Genomic DNA, 22,335 nt, shown 5'->3' with positions numbered 1-22,335 from the left:
CCAGAGATAGAAATGCTCCGTCACAGGTCGGGTGAGCACAGAGTGCGGCTGGGACCAGGGAGACGGGAGTGATTGACCGCTTTTCTCTGGGGGTGCACTGAGGAGCAGGGCCCCGAGTTCTTGGCTCCTCCGGGGTGGAGATTGGGAGGCCACCATTTTCACTGTCGTCCTCCAAATCTGTACCGAAAGCTTGCAGGGAACAAAAGCTCCCGAGAGCAAACCCGAGCAGATTACTTAGCCTGGACCGAAAGGGCGGGGCAATTCCGCCTCCGGCAAAGACATTTGGGAACCATGGCAACAGGCCCCTCCCCCAGAAGATCAGCAAGAACAGCCAGCCAAGACCAAGTTTACCGATCAATGAGAATGGCAGAACTCCAGTGCTAGAGGAATACTGCACATAGAATTCATGGCTTTTTTACCATGATTCTTTAGTCTTTCAAAGTTATTTTTTTAACTGTCTTTTTTCTTTTTTTAATTTTTCTTTTTCCCTTTTTCAAAGAACATCTTATCAATCCCTTTTTTAAAAAAAATTTTATTTTTCATCTTTAGAGTCATATTCTATCCCTTCATAGTAGTTACCCTTATTTTTGACATATATATATAAGTTGTTCTCTCTTTAAAATTTTGAGATACAGTTTCTTCTAACAGATCAAAATATACCCTAAATCTCTAGTGTGTGGCTTTGTTCTAGTCTCCTGCCTGATCACATTCTGTCCCCCTTTTTTTTTCTTGCTTTCTTTTTTTTTTAATCCTCTTCTTTCTTTTTTCAAACAACTTATCAATTCCTTTTATAAAATTTTTTATAATTTTCATCTTTACAGTCATATTCCATCCCTTCATCGTATCAACCCTTATTTTGTACATATATGTCTTTCTTTCTTTAAAATTTTAGGAGGCACTTTCTTCTAACAGACCAAAATACACCCAAAATCTAGTGTGTGGCACTGATCTATGCACCAGCCTGATCATATTTGATCATATTCTGTTTTTTTGTTTTGTTCTGTTTTTGTTTGTTTTTATCTTTTTCTTTTTTTTCTCTCTCTTTTTTCTTCCTTTTCCTTTCTTTTCCCCTGGTTTCAGGTCTTTTCTGATTTGTTTAGACTATAATTTCTGGGGACGTTGTTACCCTGTTAGTGTTTTGTTCTCTCATTCATCTATTCTCCTCTGGACAAAATGAGAAGATGGAAAAAATCACCTCAACAGAAAGAACAAGAGGTAGTACCGTCTGCCAGGGACCTACTCAATACGGACATTAGTACGATGTCGGACCTAGAGTTCAGAATCATGATTTTAAAGATACTAGCTGGGCTTGAAAAAAGCATGGAAGTTATTAGAGAAACCCTTTCTGGAGAAATAAAAGAACTAAAATCTAACCAAGTCAAAATCAAACAGGCTATTAATGAGGTGCAATCAAAAATGGGGGCACTACATGCTAGGATAAATGAGGCAGAAGAGAATTCAGCGATATAGAAGACCAAATGATGGAAAATAAAGAAGCTGAGAAAAAGAGAGATAAACAACTACTGGATCACGAGGGCAGAATTCGAGAGATAAGCGATACTGTAAGACAAAACATTAGAATAATTGGGATCCCAAAAGAAGAAGAAAGAGAGAGAGGGGCAGAAGGTATACGGGAGCAAATTATTACAGAGAACTTCCCTAATGTGGGGAAGGAAACAGGCATCAAAATCCAAGAGGCACAGAGAACCTCTCTCAAAATCAATAAAAATAGGTCAACACCCCGACATCTAATAGTAAAACTTACGAGTCTCAGAGACAAAGAGAAAAATCCTGAAAGCAGCTCGGGAGAAGAGATATGTAACCTATACTGGTAGAAACATTAGATTGGCAACAGACCTATCCACAGAGACCTGGCAGGCCATAAAGGACTGGCATGATATATTCAGAGCACTAAACGAGAAAAATAGGCAGCCAAGAATACTATATCCAGCTAGGCTGTCACTGAAAACAGAAGGACAGATAAAAAGCTTCCAGGACAAACAAAAACTAAAGGAATTTGCAAACACAAAACCAGCCCTACAAGAAATATTGAAAGGGGTCCTAAGCAAAGAGAGAGCCTAAAAGTAGCATAGACCAGAAAGGAACACAGCCAATATAGAGTAAAAGTCACCTTACAGGCAATAAATGGCACTAAATTTATATCTTTCAATAGTTACCCTGAATGTAAATGGGCTAAATGCCCCAATCAAAAGACACAGGCTATCAGATTGCATAAAAAAACAAGACCCATCGATATGCTGTCTGCAAGAGAGTCATTTTAGACCCAGAGACACCCCCACATTGAAAGTGAGGGGATAGAAAAACCATTTACCATACTAGTGGACATCAAAAGAAAGCTGGGGTGTCAATCCTTATATCAGACAAATTAGATTTTAAGCCAAAGACTGTAATAAGAGATGAGGAAGGACACTATATCCTACTTAAAGGGTCTATCCAACAAGAAGATCTAACAATTGTAAATATCTATGCCCCTAACATGGAAGCAGCCAAATATATAAGGCAATTAATAACAAAAGCAAAGAAACACATTGACAACAATACAATAATAGTGGGGGACTTTAACACCCCCCTGACTGAAATGGACAGATCATCTAAGCAAAAGATCAACAAGGAAATAAAGACTTTAAATGACACCCTGGACCAAATGGACTTCACAGACATATTCAGAACATTCCATCCCAAAGCAACGGAATACACCTTCTTCTCTAGTGCCCATGGAACATTCTCCAGAATAGATCACATCCTAGGTCACATATCAGGTCTCAACCGGTACCAAAAGATTGAAATTATTCCCTGCGTATTTTCAGACCACAATGCTTTGAAACTAGAACTCAATCACAACAGGAAAGTCAGAAAGAACTCAAATACATGGAGGCTAAAGAGCATCCTACTAAAGAATGAATGGGTCAACCAGGAAATTAAAGAAGAATTAAAAACATTCATGGAAACCAATGAAAATGAAAACACAAGTGTTCAAAATCTTTGGGATGCAACAAAGGCAGTCCTAAGAGGTAAGTATAGAGCAATACAAGCCTTTCTCAAGAAACAAGAAAGGTCTCAAATACACAACCTAACCCTACACCTAAAGAAGCTAGAGGAAAAACAGCAAATAAAGCCTAAACCCAGCCGGAGAAGAAAAATAATAAAGATCAGAGCGAAATCAATGAAATAGAAACCAAAAGAACAGTAGGACAGATCAACGAAACTAGGAGCTGGTTCTTTGAAAAAATTAACAAGATTGATAAACTCCTGGCCAGACTTATCAAAAAGATAAGAGAAATGACCCAAATGAATAAAATCATGAATGAAAAAGGAGAGATCACAACCAACACCAAAGAAATACAAACAATTATAAGATTATATTATGGGCAACACTATGCCAGCAAATTAGATAACCTGGAAGAAATGGATGCAGTCCTAGAGATGTATCAACTACCAAAACTGAACCAGGAAGAAAGAGAAAACCTGAACAGACCCATAATCACTAAGGAAGTTGAAGCAGTCATCAAAAATCTCCCAACAAACAAAAGCCCAGGGCCAGATGGCTTCCCAGGGGAATTCTACCAAACATTTAAAGAAGAATTAATACCTATTCTCCTGAAACTGTTCCAAAAAATAGAAATGGAAGGAAAAGTTCCAAACTCGTTTTATGAGGCCAACATTACCTTGATCCCCAAACCAGACAAAGACCCCATCAAAAAGGAGAATTACAGACCAATATCCTTGATGAACATGGATGCAAAAATTCTCACCAAAATACCAGTCAGTAGGATCCAACAGTACATTAAAAGGATTATTCACCACGACCAAGTGGGATTTATCCCTGGGCTGCAAGTTTGGTTCAACATCCGCAAATAATTCAACATGATACAATACATTAACAAAAGAAAGAACAAGAATCATATGATCCCCTTAATAGATGCAGAAAAAGCATTTGACAAAGTACAGCATCCTTTTTTGATCAAAACTCTTCAGAGTATAGGGATAGAGGGTACATACCTCAATATCATAAAAGCCATCTATGAAAAACCCACAGCGAATATCATTCTCAATGGGGAAAAACTGCGAGCTTTCCCCCTAAGGTCAGGAATGCCACAGGGATGTCCACTCTCACCACTGCTATTCAACATAGTATTAGAAGTCCTAGCCACAGCAATCAGACAACAAAAAGAAATAAAAGGCATCCAAATTGGCAAAGAAGAAGTCAAACTCTCACTGTTTGCATGATATGATACTTTATGTGGAAAACCCAAAAGACTCCACCCCAAAACTGCTAGAATTCATACAGGAATTCAGTAAAGTGGCAGGATATAAAATCAATGCACAGAAATCAGTGGCATTCCTATACACAAACAACAAGACAGAAGAGAGAGAAATTAAGGAGTTGATCCCATTTACAATTGCACTCAAAACCATAAGATACCTAGGAATAAATCTAACCAAAGAGGCAAAGAATCTGTACTCAGAAAACTATAAAATACTCATGAAAGAAATTAAGGAAGACACAAAGAAATGGAAAAACGTTCCATGCTCATGGATGGGAAGAACAAATATTGTGAAGATGTCAATGCTACCTAGAGCAAGCTACACATTCAATGCAAACCCTATCAAAATACCATCCACTTTTTTCAAAGAAATGGAACAAATAATCCTAAAATTTGTATGGAACCAGAAAAGACCCTGAATAGCCAGAGGAATGTTGAAAAAGAAAAGCAAAGCCGGCGGCATCACAATTCCGGACTTCCAGCTCTATTACAAAGCTGTCATCATCAAGACAGTATGGTACGGGCACAAAAACAGACACACAGATCAATGGAACAGAATAAAGAGCCCAGAAATGGACCCTCAACTCTATGGTCAACTAATCTTTGACAAAGCAGGAAAGAATGTCCAGTGGAAAAGAGACAGTCTCTTCAACAAATGGTGTTGGGAAAATTGTACAGCCACATGCAGAAGAATGAAACTGGACCATTTCCTTACACCCCACACAAAAATAGACTCAAAATGGTTGAAAGACGTAAACATGAGACAGGAGTCCATCAACATCCTAAAGGAGAACACAGGCAGCAACCTCTTTGACCTCAGCCACAGCAACTTCTTCCTAGAAACATCACCAAAGGCAAGGGGGGCAAGGGCAAAAATGAACTATTGGGGGGACCTCATCAAGATAAAAAGCTTTTGCACAGCAAAAGAAACAGTCAACAAAACCAAAGACAACCGACAGAATGGGAGAAGGTATTGCAAATGACATATCAGATAAAGGACTAGTATCCAAAATCTATAAAGAACTTATCAAACTCAACACCCAAAGAACAAATAATCCAATCAAGAAATGGGCAGAAGACATGAACAGACATTTTTCCAAAGAAGACATCCAAATGTCCAACAGACACATGAAAAAGTGCTCAACATCGCTCGGCATCAGGGAAATCCAAATCAAAACCTCAATGAGATTCCATCTGACACCAGTCAGAATGGCTAAAATTAATAAGTCAGGAAATGACAGATGTTGGTGGGGATGCTGAGAAAGGGGAACCCTCCTACACTGTTGGTGGGAATGCAAGCTAGTGCAACCACTCTGGAAAACAGTATGGAGGTTCCTCAAAAAGTTGAAAATAGAGCTACCATACGATCCAGAAATTGCACTACTGGGTATTTACCCAAAAGATACAAATATAGGGATCTGAAGGGGTATGTGCACCCCGATGTTTATAGCAGCAATGTCCACAATAGCCAAACTGTGGAAAGAGCCAAGATGTCCATTGACAGATGAATGGATAAAGAAGACCTGGTATATATATATATATATACACACACACACACACACACACACACACACACACACACACACACACACACACACTGGAATATTATGCAGCCATCAAAAGGAATGAGATCTTGCCATTTGCAACGACATGGATGGAACTGGAGGGTGTTATGCTGAGTGAAATAAGTCAATCAGAGAAAGACATGTATCATATGACCTCACTGATATGAGGAATTCTTAATCTCAGGAAACAAACTGAGGATTGCTGGAGTGGGGGTGGGGTGGGAGGGATGGGGTAGCTTGGTGATAGATACTGGGGAGGGTATGTGCTATGGTGAGTTCTGTGAATTGTGCAAGACTGTTGAATCACAGATCTGTACCTCTGAAATAAATAATGCAATATATGTTAAGAAAAAAATAAAAAAAGAAGAAGATAGCAGGAGGGGAAGAATGAAAGGGGTGAAATCGGAGGGGGAGATGAACCATGAGAGACGATGGACTCTGAAGAACAAACTGAGGGCTCTAGAGGGGAGGGGGTGGGGGATGGGTTCGCCTGGTGATGGTTATTAAAGAAGGCACGTTCTGGTGGAGCACTGGGTGTTATGCACAAACAATGAATCATGGAACACTACATCAAAAACTAATGATGTAATGTATGGTGATTAACATAACAATAAAAATTTAAAGGGAAAAAAAAAGATGAGCAACCACCTGACCATACTTCTCAGGCTGGCAGGCCTCAACCCTGGCTGGGCTGGCCTCATCCTCAGGCATGATTGGGAGCCTCCTGCATCTAGTTTTGAGGGACCCACCCACTGCATCCCTGTTGGCCTGCCTAAGCCTCTCCATCCAGCCTGAAGGTAGCTTTTTCACTACGTTATAGCCTTCGCTCAACCCATGGACCAAGTGGAAACAACAGAAAAAAGGAAAAAGCCACCTGCAAAAGACCATTAAGGAAAAAAAAGCAAAAAATAAAACAAGGAAACCACACACAAAAAGAAAGAAATTTGTTATTGTACAAAGACAGTCTGCTTTCAAATTTATTTTAATTAAAATACATTATACGTTTTCATGGTTCATAGCTACTCCTTTTTGTATGTGTTACAAATGAAGAATTTCCACAAAAACCTGTATCAACACTGAAGAATTAGCGTACCTGGTTTCTGTCGGTCTAAAATGTCTTTTGCTGAGTTTTGCTGATGGTGAAATTGTTTCACAGTGATTTCAAGAGTTGATCAAGATCCCCATACAAAAAGAGACTCTAATTCAGTGCCTAATTCTGGCCAGAGTCAGTTTACAACCATACCCTTTCCTCAAATGCTATGAATGAAGGCAGATAGAGCATGTTCCAATCCAAACCTCAGAAAGTGTTCCAGTCTCTCACAGCTCTGCCAGATAACTTGCAATGGAAAAGGACATACTTTCGTAATTCCAGAAAGTCTGAGTGACTAAAATCAAGAGTTTTATGTTATGGTAAGACAACCATGATGTGGGCTCACGCAGTAGAGAAATAGTAATGGTCCTTTTTTGATAGGAGTGTTTTCTTTGCTTAGGCCTTCTTGACTAAACATGAGATTTGTTGTTTTGTAAGTCTGCGTGAAATTAAAGTTCATAAATATTTCCTCAGGACCACAATTCTTTCAAAACAGCCATTGTACACACTAATTTAAAATGCATGCTAGATAAGGCTGGGAGATAGGCGAAATGACTTCAGATAGTTGCTACAAGATGCCTTTCTCTTAAATACCAGTCTTGGAGGCAATCCAGTTGCGGAAGGCAGTCACTCGCATATAGACACCTGGCTTATTGACTTCACCACATTTTTCTCCCCAGCTCACTGTTCCAACAAGGTACCAAATATTTCGAGAATTGGGATGAACTAGTGGTCCTCCAGAGTCACCCTGAATTAAACAAAGAATATTAATCATTGTGAGAATTAACTTCCAGATACTTTACTAAGTGATAAGCCCAGATGAAGTTTGTGATTCATGCTTCATACAGACCATAGGGAAAAATGTATGGTGTAAATCCCTGTATCACCCTTAACACCACCTTTGGCTGGAATATATTCTCTGGGGCTCTTTGGTGTTGACTTGAACCTTGAAGGCATGAACTGGTAAGTTATAAGGTCTAGTTCTATGAGAAAGCTTTTGGGAGACAAATGTTACAGATGTACTTGGAGAACAGGGCTTCATATCTGAGAAAAGTAACTAGAACCCTAGTCATGAGGAGGCTAAGGAGGTAAGAGAAATGGGCTGGAAGTAGTTGGAAATTCTCTGAGACTCATCCTTTATTGAAATATGGTTAAGACTATGAACTGTGAGGTTAGACTACCTTGGTTTGTGTGCCAGGTCTTCCACTCACTAGCTGTGTGCTCTTGTGCAAATCACTTTACCTTCCTCTGACTCAGTTTTCTCATCTGTAAAATGATAACGATAGTATATACATCACTAGGCTGTGATGAGGTTAAATGAATTGTTTGTAAAAGGCTTCAATCAGGTGCTTGGCTCAGAGTAAGTCCAACTTATGTGTTTGTTAAATACTTATAAACATATGTTGCATGTAGCAGAAAATTACTTTAGCACCAAAGTTGGAGGGAGTTTAACAGAATTGTCAAAGTACAAATTAACTGAAGCATAGAATTGTCTCCATATTGATGATTCTCATAAAATAACAGCAGTTATTTATATACTTTGTGGTCAATATGATTAGTGTACAGACTTACCTGGCAGGCATCTATATTTCCTTCCAAGTACCCAGCACACAGCATCGTATCTGATACCAAACCATCATATCCTTCCCTAGCGTTACAAGTGTTTGTGTCAATAATCTTCACAGGTGCCTTCTGAAGTACCTCTGGGTATTTACCTAAAGGCAGTAAACATTACCAGTAAAAGAGCTGCTCTGAAATAGAGCCGGATGGAAAACTTGTTTTGTCCTCTGTGCTTAAAACTGACATTTGACTCTTGACTATTCTTAGGATTAAAAACCCCACTCAGTTCCCTTACCCAAATCAAGAAACAGAAATCTTCAAAGAATAATTTGAAATCTTTTAAATGCTGCCTTTCTATGTCCTTATCTCTCTTCTTGTATCTTTGAACCAGAACTTTCTCAATTAGTTACTCCAGGTCGGGGAGTTTCTACAACCAGCTGGTCTCCACAAAACGTTCCAAACCAAGGCAATTTGCAAAACCATACTCTATATGCATCATTTCCTGAGACATTGCCTGTGAGAACTAAGCATCCTGAAGTAAATGATGCCTTTGACTCTGTACCTTGGTCACCATTTTTTCTGCTTTTGTACTCAAACACTATGTTAAGCCTTCACTGAACTTACCATTATATGAAAATGCTCCCCATCCTGTAACAACAACTCCTTCACCTGGTGGAAAAACCTGTGTGGCTTCAGGAAGACAAACTCGATGTACATCATTCTGAAATAAGACTTTTTCAGTGAGCCGTATAACTGCAATATCATCATGATGTTCACCCTGGATGTAGTCTTCATGAACAATAATTTGTTGAACATAACGTTGCATATAGGGGGGATTTACTCTGGTGCCAAAGCTGACGGTATAGTTTTTTGGATTGTTTGTCCTAAAGAAGCAAAAATTATGTATTTATTTTGAAATAGTAGAAATGCAGCCTGCATCTACTGTAGTCTTTTCATGACATTAATATTCCTTTGCTGTATAGCTCATTAGCAGTGATAGTCTGATTGTTTAAATTCATTTAAAAAAATCTTGAGTCCCTATACCATATACTATGTAAAGGAATGGGAATATAGAAATAAAAATTAATAGGCACACCTTCAAGAAACTTAAATCTAATAAAAAATGGGCATAAACACAGACAGTTATAATTGCTTAAGTGCTTTGTATATAATTAGTGGGACAACAAAAATTAGACTTAAATCTGCATGCTCTAGGGAAGAGATTTCTTAGAGAAAGTAGCATTTTGGATAAGACTATAGAGCTGAGTCATAGTTGCCTAAAAGATAAGGAGAGGGGGACAGGCATGTGTAGTGGGGGAGAGGGGTATGAAACAGGATGATGTGTTTTAGCAACTATGAGTAGTTGGGGATGTCTGGAGTATAAAGTGACGAGAGATAAGAATCATGTGACAAAAAAATGTAGTATCAAGAATGAATGACTCTTTGCATTCTTATAGGTAATGCAGGAAAATCTTAGATTGGCTTCCTATATAATTTGTCTTCCAAACCCGGACACTTGAGATGAGAGTGCTACTGATAATGAAGCTGGGAACTCCAAGGTCTTTGGTCTCCCTAGCCTTGGGCAACATGATGAACTTACTTTTGAAAGCAGTGAGCTGCAGTCACCAGGTATCTTTCACTGATCAAAGATGCCCCGCAGTGGTGTTGGCCATTCTTTTTGAGAGTTGCTTGCCACGGCCATTCTCCTTTCTGAGCATTGGAACCTCCCCTGATTCTATCATACGTAGCCGACATCCTTGCTCGTGTCCCACAGCCTGTCAGAATCAGTTTTGTTCCATTGAGAGTAAGAAGATAACGTTTATTTGATTATAAAGCAGAGAGTGAACTGAGTTATCCTTGCATGGTTCTATCTGAAAATATCTTGCACTGAAGGGGCTAGGTTGTAATTTGCACGGGAATCACTAGCAGCCCCTGGATCACCTCTATACCCAGCATAGTATCTCCAAGATTCTTCAATATTTGGAGAATATGAGAACTGTGGGAGGCAGATAAAGTCACAGTTAAGTCCATGGGCTCTGCAACTCTGGTTTGAATTCTGACCATACCATTCACAAACTGGGTGAACTTGGGCAGATTATTTCACTTCTTTGTGCTTCAGTTTCCCCATCTCTCAAATGGGATGATAATAATAACATCTATCTTTAGGATCGTTGTGGGGATTAAATGATTTGTATGTAAAGCATCTAATTAGAATTGTGCCTAGCTAACAGTAACAAATCTTGATTGTTATGTCTTAGATCATCTCACACGTTTAATTAAGAAGCATCTGAACTTACGGTTGTTGATAATCTTTTCAGCATGAACCTTACTGATTTCTGAAATAGAACAAAAAGCTCATGGTAAATATAATACCTAGCACCTAATACCCTGGGGTCAATGAAGTAAGATGCTAGATTCAGCAGAGCCAGAGGGTCCAGAAATAATTTTGAATCTCAGGATAAAATGTCAGTAGAAAGGAGAGAATATTGGTTTATTTGAATTGTTCTTTTACTCTATGTGAATGTATGATATGGAAATACCACCTTCATAGTTCCACATGAGAGACTTCTTTTTTATTTAATTGGAACTGTATTCTATATCATCTAAGGTGGACAGTTGCCAGTATCTTTTCTCAGAAGAACAGGAAAAACTGCAAGTGAACCTGATTCCTGTCAGTCCACAAAAATAACTTTTAAAAAGTGATCTGTCTTATAAGGGCAGATTGTATGCTATTTTTCAATGTTATAGGAGATCATGAAAAACTATACAGTACACACCATTACTTTTAAGGACTGTTCAAAGTTTTACTATTTGCCTTATAATGAGAAGCAGTTTCCCCCCCAGAACTGCTTTCAGTTATGGCATTATTATGATTTGATTATTATGTTCTCAATAATAAAGAACACAAATTATTACTCTGATATAAAATAATGACATATTCATTTAAAAAATTGAATACCAGCTTTGTGCATGGTACTTGTGATATATGTTAGACATAAAAAGATAAGAGTAACACTGCTTCTATTTAAAACAAGCTTACCCATGAGTCTAAGGGAATTAGGATCTGTAGTCAGAGAGCCTGCATGGTTCCTCAGCATCTGATGTAAGATGCTTTCAATTCTTCTTCTTGTGTTTTCCTTCATTGATCTGGGAGCCTTGAATACTAGCCATATATGTGCAGTGACACTGTTGTTATGAGGACTGGAAACAAGATAAATATGTTTCAACAAGACAAACATATTTCATATGTTGCTAAAAAATAGCATTTCCTTCCTCATTTGCTGATCTTTCATATTTTTATTTCTTCTGCCTTTTTATGGGTTTGTGTAGTAACTTCACTTTTGTTTAATCACAGGATCATCCATCTGCCTACATTTATTTGGTGACAGTAAGCATGCAGCTATAGTATTCATCTTAGAGGACAAATAGTTCTATAAATCTGAAAAATAGGAAAGGCCTGAAGCACAGGGTAGAAGTACCAGATAGGAGGGATTAAGCCCTGCGTCAGGCTCTGTGCTTAGTGCAGAGTCTGCTTGGGATTCTCCCTCCCTCTCCCTCTGCCCCTTCCACTCATGCTTGCTCTCTCTGTCTCTAAAATAAATAAATACATATTTTTTTCTAAAGAAGTACCACGTAAGAACTGGGCTCACATTAATGTATTCACTGATCATTTATTGAGCAAATGCTATAGACAGGTGCCTGGAGTAGGTGCTACTAGGTGATGCAAGGATGACTAACACATGGTTCCTACCCTGCAGGAATTTACAGATTTCTAGGAGATAAGACATGTATACAAATTACTATAATAAATTAGGCAGAAGATATGATATTTATTTTATTTGCAAATAGAAGTGTAAATCATTTTTTACTTAAAGAATCAGAGAAATTTTCATGGAAGAGGTGACATATACTACTGGACCTTGAAGTATTGTTATCACTACTTCATTATGAAGCAGAAAATTTCATCAAGCAGAGGAGAGGAAGAGTACTACTCCAGAATAACTGGAGAGCAATAATTAGTTAGCATTTACTGGGCATCTGCTGTGATTTATTATTACACTTAGACTTCATAACAACCCTGCAACATAGGTGTCATTATCTTCATTTTATAGATAGGGAAAAATGGAAGCTCTGAGAGGTTACCTAATATGCTTAAGATTACACAGCTACTAAACTCAGACCAGATTCAGTACAATTGACTCTATAACCCAGGATTTTTATACTGCACTCTCTTTATGCCTAGTCACAGAGACAACAATGTCTAGGAGATTGGACGCATATGGAGGAGGACTTTTAATGCTAGTCAAGGGGTAGCAGTAAAGAGAAGTTGTTGAATAAAACCACACTTGAGGAAGATGAACCTGACTGTGGTGTCCAGGAAGAATTGGTTTGGAATTCAGAAAGGGGTGAGCAAGTTTGACCAACGGACGTGTAGGAATTGTCAAGCAGCTTTGAGGCTAGTGTCTGAAGTGGAACTATTATGCTTTGGCTCTTCCTGACAGATGACTATCATTTTGGTATATAAATCAGTAGGAAGCACTCAGCACACACAAGTTTGATTATCACAGGAGGGTGTACCAAAATGAAAACCTCTGTCCTGCAGCCTCTCCATCACTTCCTTTGGGACCATACTTCCTATAGATACCTAAAGTTACATGCATGGGAAAACAAAGCAAAAGCTCTCCGGTGGTTGCAATGATCTCTGAAAGATACCTGGGCCCTTCAATTTTAGCCTCCCATCCCTTTATAATACTAAAATCAACCCTCAAGGTTAATTCTAATTGAGATCTTGATGTGTTCTGCAATTCCAGGAGTCCCATGAGTTCCAGGAACAGGGGAAGAAGGGCAGGCATATAGTCTGGTGGCACTGATGAAGGTAAAAGCAAAAATTGCCTTCATTGGAAATGTGTTTATTTGCAAATCTTTCCATACGTATCTTCTTTGATCTCCTGAGTCCAGTTTTATGAGAGAGGCAGTGAGGGTGCTATTATCAGTATTTCACAGGTAGGTGCACAGACTCAAAGTGGTGTAGTAACTCACCCAAGGCTCTGGAGCTACTAAGTGGCAAAGGCTGGGCTCAGGTTGAGTAATTCCTGTTCTTGGGCTCCTCTGCTATTCCATGCTACTCTAAGCCCACATGCAGAGGACATATAGTCTATTTCACTTGTGGACTAGAAGGACCTCCTTGTCATCAAAGTTTGGTGTAGATATGCTCTTTCTTACCCTGTAAGAACTCTAGAATAGTTTCACAAAGTATTTAGCTGACTTGCAAGTGGAAAGACATGAGAAAACAGGGTCTGTATTTACACTACTGCTAAAATGTTAGACTATCAAACATTGGTCAAAGGGATCATCTGCTATTTGCTGGACATAAAACCTTAAGAAATGTGAGTGATGAGGCATTTAATGAATAATAAATTCTCAATAGATCTAATGAATAAAACTAGATAGCCCAATCTTTGCTTTGGTTTTATATTGAACAATTATTCTGACATTTAGCTGAAGGTGATACTGTTTATTAGTAATTTATTGAGTAATGACTATAATATTTCAAAATTCTTTTTACATAGGTATTTGAAATATGTACGAATAGGTTGATCTCTTCTCACTGCTATTATTAGTTACTTACACCAGTGTGATGACTTGAGAATTGATATATTGTCTGTAAATGCTAGAACTTTGAAATGCATCAACCATCTGTTAAAGAGAACATAGAGTCAAGCATCAAATTCCAATAATATATTTATATTTCAGAGAACTAACAATGAAATAAATATAGGAAAATCCTAATTTACCTTAGTCTCAAGAATTTTGCTAAGGTGGTTATTTTCCAATGATGTCTCTCTTTGATAATTTCTGTTATATGGGATATCCAACACTTTAAAGCTACCTTGGTAATAGTAGGTTGTATTTTCTGTGAGATAAAAACAGGATCCAGGAATTATTTAAATGAAATGGATTTCAAATGCAAATATAGATTACATAGCAATACCAGCTAGTAAATGTTGTGCTCATATTTGACATTGATAATCTGTGAATCTTTCTGGCACAGTTGATTAGATACCCTGGGCATTGTAAAAAGTGCTTATTGGACCCATAATGCAGCAGATATAGATATAGACAAAGGTAAGAAAAAAGAGTAATATCTTGATTGAGACAGATAGGACTATATACAAAAATGAGATTTCTGTCCCATAATCATCAGGCTATGAGTAAAAATAGTTACCATTTATTATGTACCATGGGAAGATACTTTATAAAATACATATGAAGTATAACCATTTTTTTTTTCAGGAGAAATGTGGTCTCAGAGATATTCAGTAACTTAGCTAATATCATAGAACTACTAAGAGCCAAAGAATCAAATTTGATTTGACTACAAAGTCACACCTAATCCATTATATTTCCTTCCCAAATTTTCATAGACACTAAGCCATTTGGTATATGATATGTCTTACTCCTAATATGAGATAAATATTAAGTTGTTATATAGCATCTAGCATATAGTAAGCATTAAATAAATATTAATACTATCTTGCAATATGATCATTGCCTTTGAAGACTGTACAATGGAAAAGACAGGATCAATATGGATGAAATCATTACATGAGGTAATAACAAGGATATAATTAAATGATAATGTTAATTGTTTACAGTTTCTCTTTGAATGCAGAAAAGGAAAGGAAAGCACCATAATTAAAATAAAATATGACTTACTATTATAAATGTGGTGAAAATATTTTACAGTGAGAAAGGTGATAGAAAAAGAAGTCAGAAAGTTCTAAAGAAAATGTTGGAAATCATTTGTTTATGAATAATAATTTGTGAACCAACATTGTTAATTGTAGTTTGTTTGTCTGGGGGTCATGGATATTTTACTACAGAGACCAAACCTTGCAATGGTAGGTTATTAGACTTTACTGTAAGTAGTAAAAAATACATCTTGAAACTATTCAACTTTCTTTTTTATAATTCAATGTTTACAGTGCATCCTTCAGTCCTTTATTTAGATTCCTAGATATTTCTACCTATTGTGGTAATCAAGCTGCCATGAATATTCCCCAATATAAACTAATAAATTGACAATATACAAACTTTTTAGTACAACTGCATGGGGCACTTTCCTAAGAGCCAGTGGATAAACTAAATATTTTATGTCTAAGACATTTAAGACTAAGAAACCACACCCTAGAACAAGGAATTGAGTATTAATTTAATTCTACGCAGTAATCCTAATGGCCACAGAGATGGCTCACTATGCTGAGGTCACTGTGAAATCAGTCATTGAGCTCTGTTGGTACCTCGTGAAATGAAAACAACCCTTTGGGGATGAGATATCCATAAGGCACACCTGCACCTTATGATTAACATTCCCATTTCTCTAAGTGGTTCAAATGACAATATGAATTGAGAAAGATAGATAAGGGACAGAAAGAAAGAATTGTTTTATGACTTTTCCATGACTTAGAACTTATTTCTGTAAAGAAAACTTACAACTTACACACCACACACTCACACACACACACACACACACTCACAGTTTTTATTTTTGTACAGAGAGTGTTCTGGAGTGTAGTAACAGAGATTAAGCATGAATTATGGGAATACTTCTATTTAAATTTGACAGAGTAAAAGCACTTCTTTTACATTCTCCTTCCTCTGAGTTTTTAAAAAGACCAAAAGACAAGGGTAAAGAGCTCATTTCCAAGGAAACAAAAGGAAATGACAACCCCAGACTAAAAACTATGAAGAAAATATTCCCCCAAATGTGAAATATACCCTAGGGTGAAGAATGATACAGATCAGGGACACATCTCCTCACAATTTGAGTCGAATGAAGGTCTTTCTAAAAGTTCTCAATGATTCTATGTTTAGAGTAATGAGATTTCAGGATCTGGAAAAAAGACAAGGACTATTTCCATAGAGTCCTATTGTGACCCTGCAGAATGACAGCAGTGAAAATAAAAGTGAAACCATATTAATGTGCCATTTTTTGGTATATGTTCTAATCTCACAGCTGCGGCAACCTGCTAGAGGTGAGTTGGGATGAACATGGGAGGGAAATCAGGATCACTTTATCATAATTCAGAGAGTCTGTAAATTAAAGAGCTTTCCTCAAGGCTACCCCAGCTTCTTGTGTTAAAAACTGAAGATAAGTGTTTCATAGGGTTAAAAAAAAAATCACACTGGTTAAGAGAATATTTGAGATAAGTAAAAATATAAGCTGCAAACTCCCTGTGGTCCACCCCCCAGATTCACTTTCCATAGTATTCTTTAGAAAACATCTAGTAATTATGATTACAAACAAGAATGAAGTGTTATAAATGTTGACAATATAAAAAGAATAATACTGCTAACAAATCACTGGGAAGTTTGGAGAAAAATGAGAAGTATAAGTATATGCTGATTTTCTTGTCTTTCTTATCTTAATATTTTACTTATAAAGTCATATAATACCATCTTGGTAATTTACTTTTTCTGCCTATCAATTATCTATCTGTGCATTCATGTCTCTATATTGTATACATTCTTTTACATTTGTATATTCAAAAGATGTCTGCAATAGAGTGCTTGGCAAAGGCGTATTTCCGAGATCTTGGGTCACTGATAGCCATTTTAAAGGAAGATAGGTAATTTATTGTTTCCAATTATCTCTTTGTCTTTGGTAGAAATGGAAATGAAGTTTACAACAAACTGTACTCTTTATAAATAAATAAAAATGTATTCTTTACCGACCTACTGCCAGAAAATGAACGAGGAGACCAATAGTTATTCCCAGGATTGCCAACACTCCAAACACAATGAGGGCAATCATCCATAGTGGCAAAGATGGACGGGAGGTTGTGACTGGTCTGCAAGTAAAGGATATAAATATAAAAGCTATATCAGAAATAAGTCACAGTCATTCTAAATCTTTATTTCTTTCCTCTTGCTCACCCCTAGAAGCTCAATTTAGACATCGTAGTAGTAAAAGGTATATGAGGAGAGGAAAGGAAAGGAAGAAAGGAAGAAAAGAAAGGAAAGAAAGGAAGGAAGGAGGAGGGGGAGGAAGAGAAAGAAGGAAAGAAGTTTAAAACCGAACCTCTCTGAGTCTATGCTATGAAATTCTTTTTCAGGAGTATGATGGTGTCTAGTTCCTTCTCACCAGTGACAGAGTTAGTATCAATAAGTGAAGACCTTGCCAGGTTGGGGAGGAAGGAGGGAGGAAAACAGAAATGTCCTAGAAGTTCTTTATGCCAAAGCCTATCATAATTTTTGAAGTATGATCATGATTCTATTTTATTTATTATGTCCTTATTATATACAAAGAACACACACAATATGAAGTGCTATATTGGGTGAGAGCAGTGTCCATCTTTCTTACTAGCCTATTTATGGCTGTAGTTCAAAGAAATCTTTTGTAGAGAAGCATGCTGTGTTCAACCTGCAGTAAGTTAGGCATTTTCACCATGCTTCATTTAGACAACAAATAGGTATTGCCTAAATTGAATAGGGATTTGGGGTAACTTTCCAGATAAAGAGGCATGAGAAGACAGTCTAGAAAGAGGGAACAACAAGCAGTGCTCAAAGAATGGCCAGCAATTCAATTTTCTTGCAGCAAACTGTGTGTCATGGATTGACCAAAGATGAAACTGGACAGTATAACGGCTAATTTTAAGTGTCAACTTTGGCTAGGCTATAGTGCCAAGTTGTTTGGTCAAATACGAGTCTACATGTTGCTGTGAAAGTATTCTGTAGCTATAATAAACATTTACAATCAGTTGACCTTAAGATTTCCCTCTATAAGTGGGTGGGCCTCATCCAATCAGTTGAAGGACTTAAGAGCTAAAACTGAGCTTTTCATGAGAACAAAAAAATTCTGCCTTGGGAGTAGAACTCCTGCCTGAGTTTCCAGCCTTATCAACCTTACAATTGTATGAAGCAATTCCTTAAAATAAAATCTCTCTTAGATACATAGATCCCCTGGTTATATATCTATATATTTATATGCCTATCTAGCTAGCTATCCATTGAGAGAGAAAAGGAGAGAAAGAGAGAGGGGAGGAGAAAGAGGAAATCGAGAGAAAGATATATCCTATTGTTTCTGTTTCCCTGGAAAATCCTCATACAGAGGCAACAACAAGGGCTTTGTTGCCACACAAAGGTGTTGAGATTTTGTCTTAAATACTGAGGCTCCTCCAAGTGTGATCGGAGGACAGCCTTTATCAAAATCACCTGGGAGTACTTATTATATATGCAGATTATGGTATCCTACCTCAGATCTGGTGAGTTCAAATTCCTGAAAGGGTCTGAGAATTTGCAGTTTAACACTCTTAGTGATGCAGATTTTTGCTAAACTATATGCTATCTTCACAGCAAAATTGGAAAACTTTAATCTAGCCAGGCCTATCACCAAGATTTCCAGATTAGAAGTGGCATTGAAGGGGTGCCTAGATGGCTCTGTCAGTGAACCATCTGCCTTCAGGTCATGATCCCAGAGTCCTGGGATGGAGCCCTACATTGGGCTCCCTGCTCCACAGGGAGAGTCTGCTTCTCCCTCTCCCTTTGTCCCTCCCCCCTGCTTGTGCAAGCAAGCTCTCCCTCTGTCTCTCTAGTGTGTTCTCTCTCAAATAAATAAATGAAATCTTAAAAAAAAAAGGAACTGGCATTGCAGGGGAGTATGTAGATGTATTAGGTCTCCGATAAAAATAAATTGCGTTGATGCTTTCAGGAGAACAAGTTTGTGTGTGTGTGTGTGTGTGTGTGTGTGTGTGTGTGTGTGTGTGTTTAATACATCCTCTGTTGCTTTTTTTCCCACACTCTTTAAAAACTATTCCATACTTCTTTTTTCCTCAACCCTCCAGCACCTTTTACCTCATCCTCAATCTTAGCTGATAACCTTACTTCCTGGTCCCCTGAGAAAATTAAAGGCATCAGAAGAGAATATTTACAATTCCATCATCACATTTGTGAACTTCTCACCTGTACCCCACACTCTGCTTTTCCCTCATGTTTCTGTAAATAAACTCTGCCCTGCCATCACCTCATCTCATTCTCCAACCTGCTTCTAATCTATGTTCCAGCCATTTCAAACTACTCAGAGTTCCATGGACAACCAAACTCCTTCACACCTCCGTGTCCTTGCACACTCTGGTTCTTCTGTCTAAAATGTCCACCTCAAGTCTACCCAGTGAGCTCCCACTCAGACTTTATCACTCAACTCTGTCATTTCCTCTTTGTTGAGGTCTTCCATGGCTCACCCTAATATGGATCTACCCTGAGAGTATTTTGTATTTTTACATGGCAGACTTTTCACCTCTAGTCGAGGCCATTTTATGGTCTAGCCCATATCATTAATTATTATTGATGTTGATGTTGTTGCTTTATACCCAGGCCATATTGTGGGGCCTAGTACATTATAGATAGTGTTTGTTGAAGTAGTGAATAAATGAAGCCAAGGGATATTGAGGACAACTAGATTGTGAAGGATAAATAGATCAGAGGGATACAAATTATGGAAAGGCTTCAGTGCTAATCAAAAGAGTTTTTGACTTTATCTAGGGGAAACGACTAACGTGAGGTCATGCAGTGCTTAGGAAGATGAATCCGCAGTCCACATGATCATGGTTTAAAGGAGGGAGAAAAATAAAAGAGGAGGACCAATGAGCAAAGCAGCTAATATAATCAACAGGAATGGAGTGAGGGCATCCTGGATTGTGGTAGTAAGAAAAGAAAGTGATGAATTTGAGAACATTTACAGTAGAATATTTGTCAGAACTTGGTAATTATTAACTATCTTGGTAAAGAATAGGGATATGTCAAAGACGACACAAGATTTTATCTTGAGAAGTAAAAGAGAGTCAAATGAAGTCTAGGAAAGGTAACTTGGGGAAAAATGATAAATATTTTGTATCTGGAATTTAAGAGACATTTAAATTTCCAATACACAAATGGAGATGTCAGAGTGGTAGTTAACTAAGGCACCATAGTTGGGGTTAACTTAGGAGTCATTCAAAAACAGGGAACAACCAAAACTGTGAAACTGGATTAATAAATTTAGTGTTTGTTATATAAAATATAGTAGAAAATTGATATTTCTCTTTCTGGGGCAAACATTTGTCTCCATTCTAACTACAACTAATTTATCTCAATTTTTTCATGCCTTACTTGATTTTCAGTCTCGTCGTTCAACATCACTCGAAAGACTTTAAATTGTCAGCATGTTTCTTAGCTATAAAATTTTCAATCTTGCCCACCCTGCAGTGATGGGTAAGCACTTACCTCGTCTCCTAGGCATTCAGCTCCACCAAGACTACTTTGTTGACCACTTGGTTCTCTAATCTTTGCTCCACACCCTTTCCTTACTTTTCTGTCTCCCATAAATTGTCATTGATTACTTTTCTTTTCCTGGAAGTCTCTCAACTGGGGATATATTTATACATTTCTTGTTTTGTCCAGTTTTATTTTTAAATTTTTACCTCAGGACAGGACTTCATATAGATTTGGGTACATTTTTTTCTTTCATCTTTACAGTTTGTTTTAGGGTTGATATTCTTATAGGAACAGAAATAAATCTAAATCTATTAAAACGTGATCAAATAAGATACCTTAGAATTCATCCAGACACAATGGCTTGAAAGAAGACTAAAATGACTTCCTCACTTTCATTTGTCTTCCTTTGAAAATGCTGTAGAACTTTACAGTCATATTCCCTAGCCTCTTTTCCTATTTTGATTATTGCTTGTCACCAGCTCAGATGCTTCTCTCAGGTGCAGCTACCTTTAACTGATAATCTAAAGATCTTACACACCATGACACAGATTAACTCTCTGTTTAAAAATGACAGACTTCCCACACAGAAAAATCGCTCAAGTATTTAGCCAGTCTTTCTGGTACTCCACACCATAAATTCTTCTGAAAAATCACGTAAGGGGGATTACTGGAAGAGGCTATAGAGTATCAATTGTATCTTGCTATAAAAAATAAAAACAAAACAACAACAACTTCTGGCCATGAAATCTCAATGCCACCTTGGTAAGGATCTAAAACACCACTTTCTCCTGAGACCTTTTCCATTGTGTCCTAGAGAGCTACTCGAAGAAAACAATTGAAATTGATAAAATATGGCATTGAAGTCTTTACCTCTACTTCTAGTGCACCTTTTCTTCCTCGTGGCCATTCATTATTCAGGAACCCATATGGAACCACAAGATTGACTAAGGTCTCCTCAAAAACACCTGCAGAAACAACCATGTTTCCAAATCCCTCCAAGCTCTTCTGGGCAGATTAATGCCTCTGCCTGTGAAGGTAACTACTAAATTATGGCTTGAACCTTTCCTAGGTAACTAGGAGAACTTGGAAACAATGGATTAATCCTTTGAAATCTTTCAGGTGAAGACTTTACACAAGTGTTAAAATGTTGAAGGAGAAAAAGGCCCTATTTAAAAAAAAAAAAGAAGCACAGCCATCCAGCATAAAAGTGTTGTCTGTCTTATAGACAAAACAGTAACAAAATAATCGTGCTGTTTACTTTCCACATACTAAATGTGTATGATCATCCTTTCCTTTACTGATAGATCAGAGATGCGGCTAATAAGAAAACATCAGTGTTATGAATAAAATGACATATCTAATAAAGAATTTGCGCAACAGTAAATTATTTACTTCAGTTCAAAAAATGTTCTTATTATATTCCATCACAGTGAGTATGCTCTTTCTAGTCACATTTTTACATGAATAGTGATGTTGCAAATTATATATATGTGTGTGTATGCCTTAAAGGTCTAAAAAATTGACTAAAGATGAAAATTTTTAGAGAAATATTTGCGTAAAGCATGCATTTATATTTTAAAGT

General features: G+C 37.4%; 1 protein-coding gene across 1 annotated transcript; it reads right to left on the bottom strand.

Moving 5' to 3' along the window:
* Positions 1–7,527: 7,527 nt before the first annotated feature.
* On the bottom strand, positions 7,528–21,734 carry LOC114206695 (transmembrane protease serine 11B-like protein). The gene is made up of 11 exons (XM_028100571.1): positions 21,624–21,734; positions 19,386–19,396; positions 17,238–17,353; positions 14,297–14,415; positions 14,131–14,198; positions 11,542–11,702; positions 10,799–10,837; positions 10,102–10,276; positions 9,126–9,385; positions 8,514–8,656; positions 7,528–7,689 (listed from the first exon to the last, which is right to left on the bottom strand). The coding sequence occupies exons 1-11, from the start codon at positions 21,732–21,734 to the stop codon at positions 7,528–7,530; spliced, it is 1,365 nt and encodes a 454-aa protein (XP_027956372.1).
* Positions 21,735–22,335: the final 601 nt, after the last annotated feature.

This window comes from Eumetopias jubatus, unplaced genomic scaffold (genome assembly GCF_037043125.1).
Source record: "Eumetopias jubatus isolate StellerSeaLion01/CBP00866 unplaced genomic scaffold, mEumJub1_p1.0 scaffold_2, whole genome shotgun sequence".
Taxonomy (NCBI): Eukaryota; Metazoa; Chordata; class Mammalia; order Carnivora; family Otariidae; genus Eumetopias; species Eumetopias jubatus.
This window is presented reverse-complemented; position numbering and strand designations above follow the sequence as displayed.

Bases quoted from the DNA above. Each gene is read 5' to 3' on its own strand.
- LOC114206695 (XM_028100571.1), bottom strand. From the start codon at position 21,734: ATGGTTGTTTCTGCAGGTGTTTTTGAGGAGACCTTAGTCAATCTTGTG. The intron at 9,386-10,101 runs GTAAGTTCATCA...TTGCTTCTTTAG, and splicing joins GCAGCTCACTGCTTTCAAAA to GACAAACAATCCAAAAAACT. The intron at 8,657-9,125 runs GTAAGTTCAGTG...TACTGCCTTTAG, and splicing joins GGGAGCATTTTCATATAATG to GTAAATACCCAGAGGTACTT.